The sequence below is a fragment of the Syzygium oleosum genome, unplaced genomic scaffold (genome assembly GCF_021117445.2).
Source record: "Syzygium oleosum isolate NSW1041296 unplaced genomic scaffold, Sole_v2.1 Sole_v2.02, whole genome shotgun sequence".
Classification (NCBI taxonomy): domain Eukaryota; kingdom Viridiplantae; phylum Streptophyta; class Magnoliopsida; order Myrtales; family Myrtaceae; genus Syzygium; species Syzygium oleosum.
The window spans coordinates 22,976,302-22,992,219 of NW_026607486.1; the positions used below are offsets into that span (position 1 = coordinate 22,976,302).

The 15,918-nt window shown below is 41.0% G+C and overlaps 3 protein-coding genes across 5 annotated transcripts; all 3 read left to right on the top strand.

The window, feature by feature from the left end:
* Window positions 1-586: 586 nt before the first annotated feature.
* LOC115684851 (pheophytinase, chloroplastic) lies at window positions 587-4,141 on the top strand. Of its 2 annotated transcripts, none has more exons than XM_030609770.2 (6): window positions 587-747; window positions 1,140-1,911; window positions 2,112-2,338; window positions 2,675-2,866; window positions 2,970-3,126; window positions 3,697-4,141. In XM_030609770.2, exons 2-6 carry the CDS (start codon window positions 1,156-1,158, stop codon window positions 3,940-3,942), a joined length of 1,578 nt encoding a protein of 525 aa, XP_030465630.1. In that variant the 5' UTR covers window positions 587-747; window positions 1,140-1,155; the 3' UTR covers window positions 3,943-4,141. The 2 variants fall into 2 exon arrangements, with proteins under 2 accessions (XP_030465630.1, XP_030465631.1); XM_030609771.2 differs by having other exon boundaries at window positions 595-790.
* Window positions 4,142-4,960: 819 nt separating this feature from the next.
* On the top strand, window positions 4,961-9,225 carry LOC115684854 (structure-specific endonuclease subunit slx1). 2 transcript variants are annotated; one of them, XR_008814776.1, is made up of 4 exons: window positions 4,963-5,380; window positions 6,214-6,320; window positions 8,741-8,872; window positions 9,002-9,225. XR_008814776.1 is itself a non-coding variant. In XM_030609776.2 (3 exons), the coding sequence occupies exons 1-3, from the start codon at window positions 5,073-5,075 to the stop codon at window positions 6,912-6,914; spliced, it is 609 nt and encodes a 202-aa protein (XP_030465636.1). In that variant the 5' UTR covers window positions 4,961-5,072; the 3' UTR covers window positions 6,915-7,309. The 2 variants fall into 2 exon arrangements, 1 of the variants encoding a protein (XP_030465636.1); XM_030609776.2 differs by lacking the exons at window positions 8,741-8,872; window positions 9,002-9,225 and adding an exon at window positions 6,721-7,309 and having other exon boundaries at window positions 4,961-5,380.
* A 2,603-nt stretch (window positions 9,226-11,828) lies between these two features.
* Window positions 11,829-13,694, top strand: LOC115684852 (serine/threonine-protein kinase-like protein At3g51990). Its single transcript, XM_056308821.1, has one exon. The coding sequence runs from the start codon at window positions 11,986-11,988 to the stop codon at window positions 13,462-13,464; it is 1,479 nt and encodes a 492-aa protein (XP_056164796.1). The 5' UTR covers window positions 11,829-11,985; the 3' UTR covers window positions 13,465-13,694.
* The last annotated feature ends 2,224 nt before the right edge of the window (window positions 13,695-15,918 follow it).

The window sequence follows — 15,918 nt, forward strand, 5'->3', positions numbered from 1 at the left end:
GCAATCTACCAAGCATAAAAGTTCTTCTCCGAGAAGAAAAGCCTCCCTAAAACTTGCTTGAGGTCAAGAATCCCCACCGGCTCCGGTGCTGTTTTAGTCTGCATGCATGCATGCAATACACGACCATATGCATTTTCACCATGCAGATGGTCAGCCTATGTTTGCTTGCTGGACTAATGAGTTTCAGCCAAACATAAGGCTCGCTTGAGACAAAGTGAATGATGACAGATGAAGCAGAAAAAGGAAAAAGTTGCAGAAAATTAGTTCTGTATATCTAGATTTTTCTTTTGGTGGGATAAGGTGGCACCTCACTAGAGCTATCTCTAGTCAATTCTTGAGAGGACTTCAAAATTGGACGGAATAAGAACTAGACATGGAGGGATGAAACTCTTAAATAGCCTCGATGGGTATATTTGAATCTAGACGGTTAATCCTTGAAAATGATAGATAATTCAAACACGGAAAAAATTTTGTTTGAATTAAATTAATTTCAGCTAATCAAGAAATACGAAAATACGGTTTTTTTTTCAAGAAGATTTTGATGTTCGATATCGATCACGTGAAAACCAAAAACATAGATGTATGGAGAAAAAAACAAAACAAAGAAAAAGCTGTTTTAGAGGAGGAAGAAGCTTTCAAGCAACCTAACATCTCCCTTTCTCTACGCTTTGCTCGAACCCTACCAATAATTTGGAGGAGACAGATTGAAGTTCTTGCTCTCATGACTCTTCCTTCTGCAAATTGAGGGTAAAGCCGCTCTCACTCTCAGTCCCTCGCCTTGCAGTTTCGAGTTAGTTCTGGTTCTTGTTTTGGATTTGAATAAGCTGTAACTTCTTTTTCTTTCTTATGGGTCTGTATGCTGTGATCTTCGAAAGCTGCTCTATATCATGATTGGGGAAGTTCATTCATTTATCACTTGTTTTCCTCTACTTAAATCCCTTTTGAATTGCCTGGCGTATGATGAATGAGAAAAGAGAGTAAAGATTTGTAGATTTCTGGTGTTCACAAATCAAAACTTCCACTTAGCAAACTATTCAACGAGTTTCTTTCCTTCTCTTATTTATTGTTTCAGTAGAAATTCTTGTTTAGCTTTGAGGATCACACCCACAGGGAGAATTGATCCATTTATTTATCCACAGTACATAGATTCTGGATATGGAAATTCTCTCACACAATTTTGCACCATGCTGCCGTGTTGCGGACACGAGATGGAATTCGAACAGTAAGGATCTGAACTCTAGGCAGGCTAAGCTTTTGGGTGGTAAAAGAAGTAGAGTTTTGCTGGTCAGGATCCATAAAAGAGTTCAGTGTGCAAGTCTGTCTGCACAGAGTCATCTTGGCCCAAACCATTCCGGGACCAATAGTATTGTTAAATCTTCGAAAGCCCTCCAAAGTTCCACGAATGCAGACTTGAAGGTCTTCAGCGGAAGTCATAACGGGTATGTGATTGGTGGGGAAGAGGACGCGAGGAGTATTTCTGAAGAAGGGGAATCCGAGGCCAACGTTTTGATTCCGGGTCTGCCTGATGAATCCAATAGTGAATGCGGGGCTCCTTTAAGCAGCTGTTTTTGGGAGTGGAAGCCAAAGCTAACTGTGCACTATGAGAAAGCGGGGTGTGAAAACGTGGGGTCTCAGCCGGTGTTGTTTCTTCCTGGTTTCGGGGTTGGTTCATTTCATTATGAGAAGCAATTAAAGGATTTAGGTCGCGATTATAGAGTATGGGCATTGGATTTTCTCGGGCAGGGCAGGTCATTACCATTTGAAGATCCTGCACCTCAGTATCAGGGTGAAAATGACCCAGAAGGGAAGGAGATTGTGTGGGGATTTGGGGAGGAAACGGAGCCGTGGGCAAGTCAGCTGGTTTACTCAATTGACTTATGGCGGGATCAAGTTCAATACTTCGTGGAAGAGGTACCTTAATTAATTTTGTCTTTACTTAGTTTATCCTCCAGAAGTATTCCATGGCACATATACTACTATATGCAAAATTTATGGAGCTGTAAAGTTCTAATGTATATTCTGCTTTTGAGCATAATTAACTCGTGTTTGGTCATGGAACTGAATGGATCAGAACTCAATGATTGAATTTCAAATTATCTGTTTTTGTTCAGGTAATTGGGGAACCGGTTTATGTTGTCGGGAATTCACTTGGAGGATTTGTCGCACTATACTTTGCAGCAAGCAACCCACACTTGGTCAAGGGTGTTACACTGCTGAATGCAACCCCCTTTTGGGGATTTCTTCCTAACCCTGTGAGATCTCCAAGACTGGCTAGGATATTTCCATGGGCTGGGACGTTTCCTCTGCCTTCCAATGTTAGAAAGCTCACAGAACTCGTGTAAGTTGGTCAGCTAAATTGGTCACGTTCTCTTGTTTGCCACCAAGACCGGGAAACTTCATGGTTCTGCCTTGATTGAATTAAACAATGTCTTTTCCAAACCGGCATGTAAATAACAGATACATATAGCGAGATTTTTTTTTCTCATTTATGATTTACTCATCCAACATGGGAGAGCAAGATGGCAAAAAAACCAAAACGATCGGAGGGCAAGTTGTAATTGTACTGTCAAGATGGGAAAGTCACAGGCAAAGTCATTTTATTCTCATTGGCTTCATGGACCATATCGATATCTTTTACGTTCCATGATCCTGACTGCTTCCTACACTGTAACAGTTGGCAGAAAATAAGTGATCCAAGGAGCATAGCCGAGGTGCTCAAGCAGGTCTATGCAGATCATTCAACAAATGTCGACAAAGTCTTTTCCCGTATACTTGAAACAGCAGAACATCCAGCTGCTGCTGCCTCGTTTGCCTCTATCATGTTTGCTCCTCAGGGACAATTATCTTTCAACGAGGCTCTATCTGGGTAAAGATATAAATCCTGATTCTTAATGGTGCAATTAGCATTATACAAGTATAATATGCTTTTTTCCTGCATAATGCGTTACTCAAATGTGGTTACTTTATAGATGTCGGAAGAACAATATACCCGTCTGCCTTATGTATGGAAAAGAAGATCCATGGGTGAAGCCTGTCTGGGGCCTTCAGGTTAAAAGACAAGTACCTGAAGCTCCATATTACGAGATCAGCCCTGCAGGTCACTGCCCTCATGATGAAGTTCCTGAGGTATGGTTTAATAAGTTTAACTAATATCATGCGCATGTCATCTCCATCCTTTAAGTAAACCTGTGGAGACAACCGTCACTGACGAGTTTCTTTCATGTACTACTGCTTAGTTGCAAATGGTCGACGATAGAGATGGAGGGTTGTGTATATATTTACTGTTTTCCACATACTTGAAAGTTGAAATGGATGAATCGCTAATCCTTTATGTAGTATATTATCAATGCTTTATATGTAGTTCCTGTCTTTCTTGCTATCAACCCTTGATAAATATTAAAATCTCCTGACCAAACTCCCCCGATGCCCACTGGCTCAGGTTGATAATCCATTATCCGGAAGACCAAATGAATTTCGGCAGCATAAGTTTTAGGGTTTAGGGTGCCTCTCCTTATGTATTTATGTTTAGACCAATTTGGAGAAACTTCAAAAAACTTTGAAATGCGAAATTGGTTATACGGATTTGTCACTCTCATGAGAAGCTAGGCTCTGGATTCCTGGGATAGCTATGGTAGGTTGTATTGCAAGTCTGCCTTGAATGCTGTCGGTTCTTATGTCGCGTCATTCTATATGCAGGTGGTAAATTATTTGTTACGAGGATGGATAAAGAACCTAGAATCACAGGGCTCAGTGGCATTACCTCTGCTCGACGACTTGGACACTATTCAGCATACCGCTGTGAAGGATTTGGAATTTGTCAGAGAAGGTACAAAAAGATCTGTCGAAGTGAGGTTCATCGGATCAACATCCTTACTCTGGAATGGGATAAGCTCTTTTATTGGATCTCATGTTGGGAAATTAAAACTGAAATCTCGATCTTAGAGCCTAGGTTGGGAGAAGAATGTAAGATTGATACTCAAAAGTGCAAATGTAGTCTTTAAGTTAATGTTTTCATCTGCATGTAAAGGTTTGTAATCAAGGGATTTCTCTTGTTTTAGATTAACACGATGTAACCAGTGAAAGGGAAATGTTAATGTCACAGTCATGTCTATACACAATTGCACATTTCAGATTGGAGAAATCCGTTTTCTTTGCCTGAAATATAGAATTATGATTCACTGTTAAAGACCATTGGTTGGATTACAGTTGAACTGTAGAAAAGGCTACAGAAAGAGTTTGGTCAAGCCAATCCAAAATGCTGGCCATAAAGAAAACCCAATCCATATAGCAATGGATGTGATTGATCCTATGCAGGGCAAAAGCTGCTTTGCATAAAAGAAGATCAATCAAAAAGTTTGTCCTTTGCAATACTTGCAACCCAAAGAAAATTAGCCATTGTGATTGCAATCCTTAAAGGAAATGTACCAATTATGAACATAAGTTTGGAAAAGAAGAGCTTTTTCTTATAGGAAATGTACCAATTATGAAGTAGTTTAACTTTATCACAATATGAAATTATGGTTGCAATACTTGCGTCCCAAAAGAAAATAGGAAGCACGCGCCTTAAAACTAATTACCAATAAAAACGGTGTTTCTTTGCAATGTATTTATCTATGGTTCTTGAAAAGTTACTAACTCGATAAGAGGGAAATTACTAACTGTATGTTATTAATCTAGACATATACATGAGATTACTAACATATCTTGTGAATCAATTTTATCACCAAGTCGTATCAACTTAATCTTACTTATACAATTAGCATTTCAACTCACTTCAATTATGTATTTTGAAATGATTGTTTGCATCACTTGCAAAAGTAAATTCATAAAAATAATTTTTATCGCTCAAGAAAATATTTAGATATAAATAATTTTTTCTATTTACTAATTATTTCAAGCGATACAAATAATTATTTAAAAAAAATTATATTCTAAATGCTCCTCGAACCCCCGTTTCGTCAGTTCACCAAATAACGCCCAGGAAACAACGACCTCAGTAACTGTCACCGGCGAAAGATTCGGGGCATCCGAGGTTTCAGATGTCCGACAACGGCAAGATTGGTCGGAGCTGAATGAATCTGAATCTGAATCTGAATCTGCCCAAGATTGATCTCAAGATGACGAGGCGTCTCTCCGGGACGTTTCGATCCATCAAGCACCCCAGCTCGATTTCTACTAAAACCAAAGACCCGTCGAGATCATCATCATCATCTCCGTTGAAGCTCTCGCGATCTTCGCCTCCGGCGTCTGCGTCGGTGATTTCAAGAACGAGATCGGAGCCCATTTCGGGTGATTCAAGGACGTGGTGCGTCTATCTCATCCTCTCCACCAGCCCACCAATCAAGACTTACGTCGGCGTCACCACCGATTTCCATCGCCGGTGGGTAATGCTTCGCACCTCGATTGAATCTCTCTTTCGAGGAAAGCTCCTTTTTTTTTTTTTTTTTTGTTGCGTCGGTAGGTGGATTAGTTGGTGTTTATGTAACTGGGAGCGGAAAAAGAATGAACATTTGAACAGTTTAGTTCATTGTCTGGGTACATGGGTAGATTGTGCCAGGTTCTTGCTGAGTCAGTTGATGACCAAGTTATGTAGCTAATGAATTCCCTTGATGTGATGTGGATTTGCATGTAATGTGGTATTCGGAAAAAGAACAAGCATTTGAACGGTTTAGTTCATTGTCTGGGTACATGGGTAGTTTTTCATGTGATTGTGCTAGGTTCTTGCTGAGTTGGTTGATGACCGAGTTATGTAGCTAATGAATTACCTTGATGCGATGTGGATTTGCCTGTAATGTGGTATTCAGTGGAGACATTAATGTACTAGAAATTGTTAAACTTTTGCACAATATATGATACTAGATGCTCAGACTTAGCCTTGCAATGTATTAAGCATTCGACTTGAGTGTGTATCGTAGGAAGTTTCGAGTGTGCTGTGTACTCCTCTGCTTTGACTTCCCCTAACTTGGAAATGTTCTTGTGATCTTTCTTCTCCTCTGATTCCCTGTTAATTAGTATCTGAAATAGCAGGCAGATACTTGGCTTCTTATCTCTACTCTTCATTTGGGTCGTATATTTTCTCGTTGAAGGTCATGTCATACAATGCTCGAATATTTAAATCTGTATGCCTCATTGTATTTGTGGTTGATTAAATAGTGTACAGTTTTCTGTCTGCATACCTAAGTGCTTATTTATTTCGGTTGGCATGTCTTGAAGTTTGAAGCAACATAACGGGGAGCTTAACGGCGGTGCCAAAGCATCTCGAGCTGGACGGCCATGGGTCTGTGCCTGCCTTGTTCAGGGCTTCAAGGACCGAAGTGAAGGTATTTTCTGAACTTTCTTGGAAGTTGACTAGAGCACTAGCTTGAAATTCATGTCTTCCTTCCACTTCTGCAACTACAAGCTCACAACCATGTCTTCGAAAATATGCTACTCTCACCAAGTGCAACATGTAAGAAATCTAAGCAGCAGTCATTGCTCAGCATCCTGCAATGAGTCACCTTCTGCAAGTTGTGGGCGTCCTCACTTATGTTTTACCCTTTTGCATGTTTTCGGCACAAGTGTTTTGTTTCCTCATATCATGATGAGAATTATTGAGTCATGCCACTAGTTCAAACGTCCTCATGATTGCAAAAAAAAAAAAACGTCCTCATGATTGCAAAGCATTGACCTGCCTCAGTATCCAATAGTTTTATGCTCTAGTTTCCTCCACATTTTATGCAGCCTGTGTTTTTGAGTCAAAATGGAAAAGTTTCTCAAGGAAACTACCTCGCCGGAGGTCAAGTGGTGACATTGAAAAGCAAGCAGAAGATATCTCTCGGTTATTGCTTCAGCGTAGACAAATGGCTTTAGATAGAGTTAAAGGTGCGCTTGACTGCAGCCTTTTGAAAATTGATTGGAAACTGAATCTTACTTGATTCCATGGGTTGTCACTTTCACCAAGGTACAAAATGTTAATATGTCCAAAGTTAAGTTACAGCCCTATAGAATGGCTAGCATGTTGTGATACATGTAAATGCTATTGGCAGATGCATGGTATGCTGGTCTTTTATTCTGTTTTACTTGTAACTTTACGATCATTCAAACTGGCGAAGGGGACTGGGTGAGATTACAGCCAAAAACATGTCCCTCACATTCACATTGTAAAGTAAAATGAATGAAGAGAAGAGTTGTTAAGGTTCCATGTGGAGGTAAAGTTAGTTGTTTTTCATTTGTTAGTGATCCCATCTTTTCCAATAATTCTGTATCTGCCCACTTGAACACTTGGTTGTACTCCTCGTTTCGAGAAATTACAGGAAACATCGTTGTTTAAGGCATATAACTGGGCAAATTTGAAGCTGATTTCTTTGAACAATCTATTGTCAATTTTTTTTCTTCTTTCATTCTACAGGCGAATTGGGAGACACCAAAATCAATTAACCTTTCTTTATGTGTTTGGCTAGGCTTCGGCCATACTCTATATTCCTGTAAATGGAAGAGAGGTGTGTGTATTCATGCTCTGGAACTTGCCATTTTCTGGTAAAGTCATGCAATCTCGCACTAATCACAAGACTGCTTGACTCATGTTGTGGGGTATGTGTGTGTCGTCATCCTGATATTTAATGTGAAAGGCACCTTTCACCTTCTGTGTGATGCACCTAACTGCTGCAGTTAGCAATCGCGCTTAGCATAATGAACAATATTTCTGCATGTTCTAGAAGAAGAGATTGAGCTTGGTTCTTTGATGCAAAGGTTCATATTATTGGACTGGTAAGCCAGAAAAAAAGTAAGATACAACTAATCGGTCCTCCGTTAGCCTCAGATATGATATTATGTCGCCAATCCAGGCACTTTTCGTCACCTTCAAATCCTTACTCTAGTAAATATTGAAAAGCAGTTACCTTTCGAAATCCATTTAGAAAAGAAGAGGATAGTTGTCATGAGTAGTCATTCTCAGTCATTGACCGTCAAAACTTAAATGGCCACTCTACAAGTGAAAGTGATGGAAAAGTGATGAAGCTTTTTCTCCTTTCAATGTACTGCAGAGACTAACATTTTAACTGATGACATGCTGCTTTCGATAATGAACTAATGACTTTATGGGGGGCCGAAAGCAACCGGTGCATCGATTTGCTTGCCTGAGTTGTGTTTCAACCAGTGCAACTAATGATATGGATCTACAGGTTTCGCTCTTGTTAATGATGAGTCAAGGAAAAGAGGAAACTACTTTGATTTCACGTGGTGTCTCAGCCAAGGTTGTGCCTTTGAGGCACGTTGGTTGGGTGGTGCCTAATGGGTGAGCCAGTGACTACAATCATACGGCATAATCATATGTAGCTCCCTCTAGCTTTAGGCCTCTTCATGTGGGCGCAAGAATTGGATGGTTACGCTTCATCTTCTAACTTCTATGGTGACTCGCTTGGGGGGAAAAAAGAAAAGAGAGAAGAATCAAAGAGGCAAAATTGTTGAACTTTGTTCATTCACCAAACTGAGTATTTTTCACTGGCCGACTGGAATTTTAAATGAAACTAGTACCGATGAATGCATTCTCTTTTGCCTGAAAATCTATGATAAAATGCCTAAGAAGTAGTGTCATTCATTGCTGACTTTGGCGATATCCGATAGGATATCGACTCAGATCTTGGCAACCGAAACATCACGACCCTTTCAAAAGCTACAATTTTTTACGATATTATTATATCGACTCAGGTCTTGGCAAAAGGCCTTGTGCTTTTCTTTATCTCTTTGCTTTCCCCTTTTGTAGGTAGCATTGTCGTTGTGTAGCTTACAAAAGGTTCCTAAAGGAGACAGAGGAGGACGATAAAGGAAACCCACAACGTTAAGAGGAAGCAATCGATCATTTTCTCAGAGCTGGACCAAAGTTATCAACCGCCAGGTATATGCCAAACTGATTAATATATGCACGTGACATAACAAAAAACGAAGGTCCTTTTGTATTATTGCGTATAGACTTCGTAGCTACTGGCTATACGACATTAATGCATTACTGCAATAATGCCTACAGGCAGCGAGAGGACAAGTGATGCTAAAGAGGAAGTTCTCTGTCCAGACAAACGAGTTCGCCAAATGCCGGATTTTGCAATCTTACCGCCATCTCCCTTGGACAAAGGGGAAAAAGTTCAAAGAAAGTTGGAATGTGGGTAAAAAAAATAACGGGAAATGTAAATTGTTATAAAAGTTAAAGATCAAGTTGAATCGATAAAGAACCCGGGATTTTTTAATTTCAAAGAGTGTGGAGTATCGGTACAATTCATACCGGTTTCGCATGTCTAGAGTACAGATTATTGATGTACTTTCGGAAATGAATTGGTCTAAAACGAAGAGTCATGTCGCGACCTACCCTCGGGTGCACCATTTCGACTAATGGATTATCAAGCCAAAACCTAGCTCGGACTCTTCCAAGCCCATACCAATTCGTGACTTATGGTTCAAGTTCGTAACATGCAAGATTATTTCAATTAGGAGTCGCCACTAATTTATTTATGGTGGGTCGATTAGAGATCTATTTTATTCCTACGAACCAGAGATTATGGATTCGGGAACTTGATTGCACTAAATTAACCTAATGCCCTTTCGGTACATTTTCTCTTTTATTTTTCAAAAATATTTTAACAGGCAGCTTGAATTGATTTTAGATCATGCGGGTGCGCAATCAATGAAATTAACACTCAAATAACAAAGCAAGCAAATTGCAAGAAAGAAACTGGACGCACCAAAACAATCAAATATTTTTGGGATTTTATTTTATCTTGAAATGAAGTCTAATCTACATGACATGCGACTACCTAACATGAAAACTATATGACATGCATATGATATTTTTGGTATTTTTATTAAAATTCGTAATAAATAAATGTCTTAATTTAAACAAATGATTAAGTCTAAGAGAAGAATATAATCTATTCTAAGATATTTTTGGTATTTTCTTTTATAGGAACAATCAAGCAAAGGATAAGCACTCATCGCAAGATAATACTCACCAAATCCGCATGCGTAATCCACGAAAATCTCAAATCAAGGATTACGATAATCTAAAAATTAACCCAACGTCTCGCGGATTAAATTAGAGATTACTGCAATCTTTAGGCACATCAATTACCCAAATATTAAGTCGAATTAATTAAAAAATGATCCGATATCTTTATAGTAATTATATCGACTCAATCAATAGCCCTAATTGGATAATGCCTAATATCTCAATCAAATCAATTAGATAACAAAATCTATCCGGATTAAGCAATTAAATAATTTATATCAAATCGGATAAGATCGTTACCTAATTTGGACGCGCGTAATCTTATTGGAATCGGACCGGATCACGGTATGTAGATGAGGCTCGGAAGATGGCCGGCCGGCGGTGTGCGGTGCTCGGCTAGATTCGATGGCCTGGCTCGTGGAGACTCGCAAACGATGGTGGTTGTGGGACTTGCGGCTACTAGCGGTGGATCGACTCAGTGGTGTCTCGGCCAAAGCTATCGGTGGCGCGGTGGTTCCGTGAAACCTACAAAGCAGAGTCCAAATTTGGTGAAGAAACGGAGTAACGCAACAGTGACCAGCAGGATTTCGTCGGGACCGGTAAGTTTGCTGGGACCGCTCGCGGAAGTTGCTGGAACTTAACGGTGAACGTCGGGCTCGCGGCGCATCTGGAACAGCAGCTTTGCGGCTACGACACACCAAAGTGGCCGGAGTTGCTGGAATGTTGTGATGGGATGTGGGTTGTGACTTCCGGCAACGAAGTCCGAGAAAGGGAGCCGTCGCTTGTGGCCTTCGTTGACCTGCATTAAGACACTAGATTCTCCCCCTCTCTCTCTCTCTCTCTCTTCTCAATTGTGACTCTGTCTCTTCTCTATTGTCAAGAAGCCACCCACTCACTGTATATTTAATGTGTGACGCTGTGGCCGTGTGTTCTACTCTCTGTGGTCTCCCCCAAACGTTTTGAATGGGACGTCCCTTTATGTAGTACTAGGTTAAAGATTAAAATTTTCCAATTTTAAATTCTAAGAGATATACTTTACTGATATGGCAGAAACTTTCATTATCTCTTAGAATCCTGATAATATCAAATCAAATCGAACAATCATCTTTCAAGATTTGAATAATAATCAAGATTGATTGCTCAATTATCCAATGGGAAAATTTCAGCTCTTATAATACTCATGGGTTGGGCTGAATTTTCTCACGCCGTGGGCTTAGTCCAATTAGCATAAATTAAGCTCGGGACCATTTAAGTCCGTCAATCACCGGTCCAATGCAAATGCAATTATATGAGCCTAACTACTGATGCAAATGATCATAATGTCTATACGCAATTTAACTAATTTTTTTTTATCTAGGGGCCGATGTCGATCCTTAATTTTTCTATGCAAATGAATTACCGAATGGAGTGTCAAAATTTAGGTGTCAACAAGTCATACAGTGAAAAGTTATCAAATGGTCAAAAACCACTACTCTTGATGCATTCCAATGGCTCATATGTGTATAAGAAAATGCCTAGATGTGTAGATTGAACTCTATCAAGCGTACGACGTCGCTTATTTCCCATTATCTAAACGCAAGAATTTGGTAACGCGAGAGAAAAAAATTGGTCAGGAAAGAGGTTAACTGTGAAGGTAAGGACAAAAAACAGGGCGGGGAGGAAGGAAGGAAGAAGAGGGAAGAAAGAGACCAGAAAATGAGATGGAAAGGGGTGTACAGATACAGTAAATGTACGGCGTTGACTTATCGGTAAGAATACCAGGTCTGCATACTGAGAAATGTACACCGTTGTAATAACATTACCGCCTTAATACGTGCCATGGATTCATGGTGGATTGTCCTTGGGATTCCCATTTGGTAGTCTCTCTCTCTCTCTCTTCCGAGACTCCATTACAGCTCTCCTCATAAAGACGTCAAGAACCCACGAGATTTGTCTCCATAAATTCTCTCACCACCAGCTTTTCGAGTTCTGAACCAGCCAAAAAAAATCCAATCTTTATCAGTTTTTCTTTGATGGGTTATCTTTCTTGCAAGGCCGAATCCTCCATTTCCATCTCCAACCCCCACGCTCCGCCGCCGCCGTCTTCCAAGAACCAACGCCCCCCCGGGCAAGAGAGAGAGAAGCCGATCAAGATCCAGCAGTTCGACTACAGCGACGTCGAGGCGGCCACCAATGGCTTCTCCGACCAGAAGCTGCTCGGCAAAGGCAGCCACGGCTACGTCTACAAGGCCTTCCTCCGCGGCCGCCACGTGGCCGTGAAGAAGCCCTCCAAGGGGCTCGAGATCGCCACCGAGGTCGACAACGAGCTCGAGATCCTGTCCACGATCCAGAGCCCCCGGCTGGTCAACCTCGTCGGCTTCGCGAGCGACTCCAAGAACCGCCTCTTGGTCGTCGAGTTCATGAGCAACGGTACGCTCTACGACATCCTTCATTCCAACACGCGCGTCTTGAATTGGGGTCGCAGGATTAGGCTGGCCCTGCAGATCGCCAAGGCCATCGAGACCCTTCATTCTCAGAACCCGCCTATAATCCACAGAGACATAAAGTCTGCTAACGTGTTGATAGATAGGAACTTCAATGCTCGTTTGGGCGATTTTGGGTTGGCTCTCAGATGCCATGTCAATGATTTTAGGCTCTTGTCCACACCCCCAGCTGGGACTATTGGGTATCTTGATCCTCTCTATGTGACCCCTGATAACTTGAGTACTAAGACCGATGTGTTTAGCTTTGGCATATTGCTGTTGGAGATCATCAGTGGGAGGAAGGCCATCGATATCGGGCACTCTCCGCCGTCCATCGTGGACTGGGCAATCCCCTTGATTAAAAAGGGGAAGCTCCTTGGTGTTTATGACCCGAGAATCGCGCCCCTGAAAGATCCCGTCGCTAGGAAGCAATTAGCTGTCATAGCTGCCAAGTGTGTGAGATCTTGTAGAGAGAGGAGGCCGGCGATGAAGGAGATTGTTGATTATTTGACCGGGCTGAGCAAATTGGTTCCTCTTCATTCGTGGAATGGGTTTAACAATCCGTGCCGGATGGTGGAGACGATGGGACAGCCAATCGAAGCCAGGAATGTGCAGAATACTTCTAGATTAGATAACGTGGACACGGGGTATCTAGATGCTCTGGATGGGAAATTTTCGAAACCGGCAATGAGAAATTCGCGAAGAGTGTACTCGGATTTGGGGTTCAGGAGTGACTTGTTGGATCTCATGGCTGCTAATACAGACGAAGAATCTGAAGTTCAAAGGGAGGCTAGGGGACTTGAGCCCACATTGAAATTGCCAAACCAGTCGTACAGTTCTAGATTCGGTAGCGGAAGATACATGAACAGGGTAAGAACTCAATCTCAATCCCGTCGCAGAGATGATGCTGCCTTCATTATGAAGAGAAACCGTTCAGTCGGGGGAAGTCCCGAAAACTTCCCAGGCATAGATGATTCGGCGGCTCGTTCACAAACTCAGTCATTAGAGCTTGCTCGCAAACTGCATTGATGTAGATATCCTGTCGGATCTTCCTCAAGAAAGAGAGTTCTAATTGAATAGTTCATGTGTTTTCTTTTATTTTCTCATTATGTTGGGGACATCACTGGTGTCTCACCACCTTCTATGGGATGTCAATTGTACTTGTTATCAATCTTCATACCTGAATGCTGCAAAAGTTGTGTACGAGGAAATTGCTATTTAATACAAAGAGAGCTAGGCTGACTTTCGTAGTCCTTTAATCTTGTCTTAATCTCATTTTTACAGTTGATATGTTTCTTCTGTAGAAAGGAGTAACTCAATCTGAATTTTTATCTATTACCCTCCAAAGAATTAAGGGACCCTTATACAGCAGCAAACCTTCTTCTCCGATCAACAAAACAGTGGCTCCTAATTTGGAACGGTTTGAACAACTAGTTTTCAGGTTTCTCCATCTCTGCAGTAACTTCTTGTGTTAATAATCTCCTAGGTGCTCATGGTGGTCATAGTAGATCGACCAGAAGCTGCAAGTTGCAGATGTCGACAACCCATTCATAATCTATCATAAAAAAAAAGTTTGAATTTCTTTTGGCCAGAATGATATGTTTGAATTGGTTGGGGCGGTTATTATGACTTCAGAAAATCATTATATACATATGTCATGTCAACCACTCAAGCACAATTATGCCTCAAATGATAAACATTGGTGATTGCGTAGGTGGCAACCTAATCTTAACTATCTGGTAACAACCCTAATATAGTAGCGACGCCATCACATCTCCAACTTAGTCCACCTCTATGAGTTTGTCCTCTCTCCTTTCTTCGGTAAGTTCAAGCTTTAGGACAGATGATAGACATTCAACTTCTACAAACAACAAAAGGGGAGAAAAAAGAAGAGGAAGAGTGAAAGAAGAATCTGGTGCAAGATAGGCGGATTAATCTTCGCTGTTATTGGCCGGTTTACAAAATTTTAGGACTATGTTTAAGTTAGAAAAAGAACAGCCATGTGAGACTCCAGGAGGCAAGAAATCATTGTTGCTGCCAAAACCTAAAGTACCCAAACCGTGCAAATAAGTGGAGCCAATAACAAAAACACAAGAGGAATTGGAGGACAAATTAATATATTCAAAGCCCTAGAAATAAGAGGCAGGCTGTCTCTTAGCTATCAGCAGTTAGCAACCAAGGATGAACGTATGTGTGGATCTTCTCCTTATATCAAGGCTTTACAGCTAGTATATTTTTATACCAGCATGTGCCTCTCCCTTTCTTACATACCCTTTTAAGATCCATCATCTATGCATGGACCTTTGACCTTAACACCCATTTTCTCGAATGGACCACCCAATTTGTGCAGGCAGACCATTAATCATTCCGAAAAAAAAAAAACACCCTTTTCTTATTAGAATCTCTCGGTGCTTCTCTCTCCTTCTGAGTGCTTCGATGGGGAAAAAGGTACTTCTTTGACACGTAAAGCCATGGACTAAATTGTGTGAAATAGAATATTTCAGGAGGACCCATCAAAAGGTTGATTCTTTTTGGAATATCAGTAAAAAACAGAATCATGAGAAGAAGCGCTCCTTTTGCAGCGTAGGGATGCTTATGCAAACACGTAACAGTACATTGCAATGCATTCGCCGAACAAGGGAAGATGTCAAAGATATTTCATCTTTCAAGGGCATTTTTTGTCCTCGAGCTGTTGGCCTTTTTTGATGATTGAATGAGTTGTGGGTAAGTTTTTCTAGGCTCTGGTGGGGTGTCCAGTCACTTCACCCACTTCATTGGTTTTGAATTTCACCTCACAACTTGTGTAAACCAGCACCAATAGTGTGACCTTTGAGTAGTGTCTTATTCTATCCTACTTCTGGCTGTATATGGTTATTGTTTTGCATACATTGCTACTTGCTCCTTTCACATGCTCTTGGAGATTCAAAAAGAACTGTCTGCTTCCACACTGGTTGAAGTTTGAGCACCCTAATATCTTGATGACTAATCGTTCATATGCTTTGCAAAGCTAACTAAAAGTACAAGGGAATTCTATGCTTTATGAACTTCATAAAAAGTACTTCCTCTGCTACGAGAATGTACTTTCTGAATCAATTACAGGACCGACACAGTATAAGTGATTAATCACATTATCAGCTTTGATGATTCACCCAAACTGGCTCGCTTCTCAGTCGCGTGTTGCATGCCGTGCACAATCCACTGAACAAGCGAGAGCGGGCAATACTGCCCACCAATACATATGAGATTGCAGAATGAGACTTGAGAATCTACTGGAACCAACATCTGCACAAACTGTAGAGGTTCTCATACCAGAGCACCGTGCCTTCATCTTTCCACCAAGCTTAGAAGTCATTAGTCAGTATACAAAATTACAAAGCTTGCACATAATTCGCAATACTTCCATCTTTTTCAGTTGTCGCAGAATGTTGACTTGATTACAGTGGCGAGTCAGAAAACAGAAAGGGAAGATTGGCTCGTTGGAAC